General features: G+C 46.3%; 1 protein-coding gene across 1 annotated transcript in view; it reads left to right on the top strand.

Moving 5' to 3' along the window:
• Positions 1-49: 49 nt before the first annotated feature.
• nmbr (neuromedin B receptor) overlaps positions 50-6,343 on the top strand; it is a 26,865-nt gene continuing 20,571 nt past the window's right edge. Inside the window, 2 exon segments of the mRNA XM_020586882.1 lie at positions 50-387; positions 390-561. Of these exon segments, the coding sequence (XP_020442538.1) occupies positions 135-387; positions 390-561 (425 nt within the window). The 5' untranslated portion in view covers positions 50-134.

Raw genomic sequence — 6,343 nt, 5'->3', positions numbered from 1 at the left:
GCACACCCCCCCCCCCCCCCCCCCCCCGACTGCGTCTTTACGCGCGGAGAATCCTGTTGCGCACCTTACTCCCTTCACTCCGGAGCGCTCCTCTGTGGATACCCTGCGTCCCGCAGAACTACCGCACACCGACGATGGACGACGAGTTCCCCTCTAACTTATACCCGGCTCTGCCTGGAGTTTCCGATGATCTGAGCCCTAATACCACCGAGGAGCCCGGTGAGTGGGCATCCTCGGACGGCGTGGAGACGGTCCACTTCGCCGTGCGCTTCGTCATGACCTCGGTGTACATCCTGATCATCACCGTGGGTCTGCTGGGCAACACAACCCTGGTGAAGATCTTCGTCACCAACAGCGCCATGCGGAGCGTGCCCAACATCTTCATCTCCAGCTGGCGGCTGGAGAGCTGCTGCTACTGGTCACATGTGTGCCGGTGGACGCCTCCCGCTACCTTTTCGAGGACTGGGTGTTTGGCGAGGCAGCGTGCAAACTCATCCCTGTCATCCAGCTGACGTCCGTCGGCGTGTCGGTGTTCACACTGACGGCGCTTAGCGCGGACAGGTAGGACGGCTGGATGTGGCTGTGAGAACCTGGCTAACAGTCTGGCTTCATCTCCTTGTCCTAAATGTCTTGCATCTTGTTCTCAGATTACTTAGGAGGAGTCTCATATAATATTCTGTAGTATTCCATGTTGTTTCCCAGTTAAAATGCAGGGCATCCTGAAGATGTTCCCATCCGCCGGTAGACAGCTGCTGCTACCGTTTCCCTCGTCAGTGAAACAGCCAATGTTCCATATGGAGAATATGGAACATTGGCTGTTTCTACTGGCACCGAGCGTGTAAGTGACTTTTTGAGACCAGATCCACATATAACTCTGTACAACAGCTACAGCCACGCACTGTTTTTAATCACTGGCGGCAGTGAGAGTACAGTACTGTACATACACAGTACTAAGGGCAATACAGTACAGAGTTGATGTTCTTTACTTGAATATTTCTGTTTCATGCCACTTTACACTTTGGCTCCACTGCAGTGCACGTTAAGATCTTTCACAGAAACCAAATTGCAATCATATCATTTATGGCAAACTGTTGTAAAATAAGCAGCATTGTAAGAATTTAATGGTCTGAAGAATAATAGGAGCTCTTAGGTTAAAGGTGTAACTTGTGGCTTTTTAAACATTCAGGGGGGTTCAGGTGTTTTAAGGCTTTTTAAATCTCCTTGATAAAATTTGTAGTGTATCCTTGTTTGGCTGCTTGCTTACTTCCTCTCATCTAAAACAAATATGCAGTGACAGCAGGATTCAGTTCTGACCATGATCACGATATCTTGATCTGCATGTCATCACACTGTGCTGTAGCCCAGTACAGTATACAATACAGTAGTATGGACAAGGAGAACGAGAACTGCCACAATATGAGAGAGATGGGGTGGATGAGCCCTCAGAGTCAAACTGTGTTGACAGCATGATGAAATAGAAAACTCCAGCTGAAAAACTGAATCTGACAAAATGAGAGAGAGTGTGAGGGACAGATGAAAATGAATCAGAGAAATAAGAGGAGCCGCCAGTTATTACTGCAGCAGATACCAAGTATAGTGACATTTACTGAAGCTCAACATCGAAAATAAATAAGACCAGTATTTAAATGGGATCGCTGGTCGTTACCAAAGCCAAAATGGTTTGTCAAATGTTTCTGAGAGTTTTCAGTTGCAGGTGCATTGAAAACATCCGACCTATAGCGTATTCAGCCAGTGTGACCAATGTATCTGTGGGCTGTTAATGGCCAATATCAGTTGGAAGCAGCTCAGTGACATGTCCCAGTGCTCATGTCTGTTCTGGACAGGTCTGTCTAACACCAAGGGTCAGTGTAAAAGAAGTGTGTAGCAAAATAGCACATCTGATGATGGGGGGCAGAACCACAAAAACAACGTGGAGGAACAGTTGTTGTGACCACAATGCAACCACAATGGTCGTCTGACACCTAGAGCTTCTCCTCTCCTGCTGTAAAGGGGTGTGGAGGTGCAGCCTGGAGGCAGACTCAGGTTCACATGGCAACAAGTCCCCAGCTGACACTCGACAAACACTTAGGATACAGAGGCTGATAATAATTTGAGCAAAAAGCCAAGATTGTATCCCCTCCCTCTCAGGCTTCTGCATTTGACACCTGCTTCCACTGCTGGCACCATGAAGAATGTGAGGTCCTGTCTGCTCATCATGACCAGTGACACCCCCCCCAATGATATGACACACATGAAACACTCCTGGAATTAGCAATCAGCAACCTGATTCTCTATGAAATATTTCACCCAGGATGCACCTTGTCTCGCTTCCACACATCTTCTTAAAATCGAGCAGGGCTCGTGGCTAAGACATCCTCTCTGCTTTAAACCCAAGGTCAGTCCTGACTGCAAACTGCACAAACACGACAACAGAACAGGGAAAACAAGAAAATGCCAAAATCTTGTTGTGTTTTGGGAGATGAACTGGAGCTGACGGGCCGAGCTCCCTCGGGGGGCCCACAGGGACTAATGGGCTTCCGAGGTGGAATTCAATTTGCCTGCAACATTTGTAAACCTGATAACGTGCAATAACAAAGCACACGTGCACGCACACGGTGGGTGTGCAGGAGAGAAGCTGGGATTTTCAAATGTCTGATGATGAGGTCAGATGGTCATATTAGCTTTTAGCAACAAACAAGATGTTGCTTTTGCAGAGGCAAAATTTTTGATAAGGCTGTGATTTGTCATTACAACCAATGTTGTTAGCAACTGAACCTTTTTCTCAAACGCATTTGTTTCAGCACTTTTATCAACATGACAAAAACCTCTGATCCAGATTTTCAAAAATATCTTTATTATCTTTAGCCACTGGTCTTCACAAACATCTTGGAATTAAGGAACGGGGAACAAACCAGGAAGCAGATGTATCCATTTCAGTTTTTAATGACACTGGGGAACAGCCATGACGCACACATTAGGCCTAATGGACGTGCTGGGACTCATGGAGCTGTGGTGAGAACATGAACCCTGGTGTTGGGACAGTGTGAGCAGGTCACAAATCCACATATGTTGGTTGGAAGTTACTCAAAAAATGTAACAAATTACTCATTACTGCCTTTTAAAATTAATATTATAATTGACTTATTACTACCTGTCAAAAGTAACTCGGTACACTACTCGTTACTGGGGAAAGTACTATAGTTACACTGATGGAGAAACAGTGAGCAGTGCGGTGACTGAACAGGAAGCCATGTGATGCTAAACGCCAGCAGTAGGTATACACCTACAGCTGCAGCCTCACAAGCTTCAGATGAAGCCGAGTGGTGGTGAGAGCCCACTGAGCCCAGAGTGACAGAGAGAGGCTGTCAGTAAGACACCAGTGTGTAGAAGGTGAGAAAGGAAGTACTGTAACTTATTTATCCTAATCATGCTCTGTGTGTGAGAGAGAGTCAAGTCATGTCTCTTAGGAGGACAGACTCAAACAAAACTGAACAAATACTTTTAATTTCTGAGCTCTGCCGTGCAGCTGCACCTCCTGCTCCCGCTCCCACTGTGTGAGCCACGGCGTTTACCAACAGGCAGTGCCACTGTTCCTCTAAAGTGCTGGGGTATCAGCTTGTTAATTGGAAACCCATTTCCTGATCACAAGCTGTCGGCAGCGATCTGGGTGGGTCTGATCCTGATGGCCTTTAATGAGCCACTAATGAGACTATAACGGCTCCTAACTTGCCCAAATGGCCGTGACAAGCAAATAAGGAGCCTGAAGCATGATAAGCATAATGATTGAAGTGGCTACTGAAGTTCGTCTCTAGATGATGCACACAAACACCTGGTTTAGCTGGGTGTGTCCAGAAGTATGGGCTCACTGCTGCCGGGCAGTGGGTCTGAGCCACCAGCCCACACAGAGCTGGGCTCATCTTGGGCCTTACTGTCTGTCCCTTCCCAAACTGGCAACCTCAGGGCCTGTTCCCCCTCTGGCAACATCTAAGCACCCCAGGCTTCTCCCAAGAAGAAAACTATGTCACAACTCTGCATGAACAATCAGCTGGTGTGGCTAAATGACAAAAATGCCAACAGTGCATTAGATGAACTCTGGCTGCTGTGGCACAAGTTACAGCTGTGGGCTAATGGTGAATCCTAAGTTAGCAGACTGGCTAAACAGCATACTTTAAGTTAAGAGCCAGCAGAAGCTAACTGCCTTTTCTGTTTTTACATGAGTAAACAAGACACATTACCAGGGCACTGTCAACAACACTGTGTCACAGTAGGAACAGTGCAGGTGTAAATATTTAAAGTAATGATGGTGGAAATTAGCTGCTGCTTTGCATGGCTCACGGTCACTGAAGAGGACAGACCAGCAGTAATGTGATTAGTAGCACTTGTGCTACTGTGACAAGTTATCACATGTGCTGTGAAACAGGCCTATTAGTAACTCACACTACACTCAGCTGGCAGCTCATTAGGTACACCTCCTGTACACTAATGCAGTCTAATTCAACAGCCCTCCATAGCGATCACACAGTGGAACTGACCCCTAGTTGTCTGCACAAACTGAACACTATCCCCTTTATAAAGGAGGTTTCCCTGCAGACTTAGACTGACTTGGTTTGATCTAGGTGTTCCTAATAAACTGACCACTGAGTGTATTGCTTTCAGAATGACACTGGCCTGTTTTGGGGTGTAAAAGAGCCTCACCATCATTCAGAAAAGCTATTAATGCAAAGAAGTAGCAGCTTTTCATTTGTCTTCCATCTGTGATTTGGGTTTGAGTTTGATTTGTAACAAGGGTCCTTTAATACAGACGCCACACACGGCTAAACAGAACATCTTATGAAGACACGCAACTGAGATCTGGGAACACCACCACAGTCTAATCAGACGCCCGTGTCTGTTCTCCAAATCCATTTTAATTTTTTTGCTATCTTGTCAAGAGACAGAAAAGAGATGAGTGGGTTGAGAGCTGCCAGGAAAAGTAATCAAAGCCCGAGTGAAAAGGAAGAAAGGATTTTTTTCCAGCTTCGTTCATGGAATAGATTTTTCTTTCAGCTCTCTGCCACTAAAGCAGCATCGATAGCAGGAGCTGTGAGGAGGAAAAAATCTGCTGCCCTGCTTTTTAGAGTAATGACAAAGTCTGGAAATCACCTGACACAGGGCTTCAATGGTAGGTGGTGGTTTATTGTGAGAGGTAAAGGGAGGGGAGAGGAGATGAAGAAGATGAAAAGAGTAGGAGAGAAACCAAGAGGTGCTAAAGAGTGATCTCTGGGAAGTCTGAAGCACAGAGGCCGCACAAAGCAATGACATAACTTTTGTCCTGTCACAGTCTGGAGCTGCTCCTGCAAACAACAGAGGAGAATGTGCCCATCTGTCATGACTACACCATTAACTTCTTTTTCCTTCTTAAGGTCTGTTCACATTATCACAGAAAACAGCATTTGAAAGACAAAGACAGAGAGAATATCAGCAACAACTGGAGCTACCCAGACTTTTTGAAATGTGTTGACTGGTGCCAGCATCGTTCCGATCTCACTCAGCGGCGCAGACTATAATGTGAATATGCCATTAGAAATGACGCCACTGTTGCCTTTACCCCCGTGAAGAACTTCCTTTGTTATTGTTATTGAGGCGACATCTTCTTGAGCCCTTAAAGGTTTCATGGCCTCACTCTTATGGTTTTCCTCTGTTTCCATTTCTATTTCAAAACAAAAAGCAAACAGTAAGACTCTAAATTATGTGCAGAGAAGCTGGAGAATTCACGGTAGATCTCGAGGGACACAGTGTGTGTGTCAGTGTGTGTGCTTCCACAGGCCGGTCGGTGACTCGCAGCCTCTGGGTTGTGTCAGCGGGGCTGCACAGACAGGAATACAACATGCTCCACATGATGAGAGAGTTGCCAGCTTTCAGAGCCACAATTATGTCTGGGTGACAAAGCCTTTCTTTAAGACCCATCTTTCCAGGTTACACCACATCGGTCACTATAGCAACAGATGTCGGTGTAGGAGGGTGGGGCCATGTGAGCGGCACATGAGGAGCTAACAAAGCTCAGCACCCCGCTGCATTGCAAAAGCCTTTAAATGGAATGTACAACCTGAGAAGCTCGAGAGGAGCTGCAGATGGATTTTGTTGTGTATGACACAGTCAGCTGGGTGTGTGAGGCAACCGAGGTGGGGAACACATAGTGCTACACACAACACAAGATGAGCCAGACGTTTCCTTTCACTAGCACTCCTCACTTCTTTACAAAAGCTTTTCCTCTTAATTATGACACAAAAAATTAAAATCTTTCTTAGGACTGTCCACTGTATACTTCAGTGAATTGATAACAGTAGTGCTCCTCTTTCAGCAG

Source organism: Monopterus albus, unplaced genomic scaffold (assembly GCF_001952655.1).
Source record: "Monopterus albus unplaced genomic scaffold, M_albus_1.0 scaffold428.1, whole genome shotgun sequence".
NCBI lineage: Eukaryota > Metazoa > Chordata > Actinopteri > Synbranchiformes > Synbranchidae > Monopterus > Monopterus albus.
Note: the sequence above shows the minus strand (reverse complement) of the source record. Positions and strands in the feature narration are given on the sequence as shown.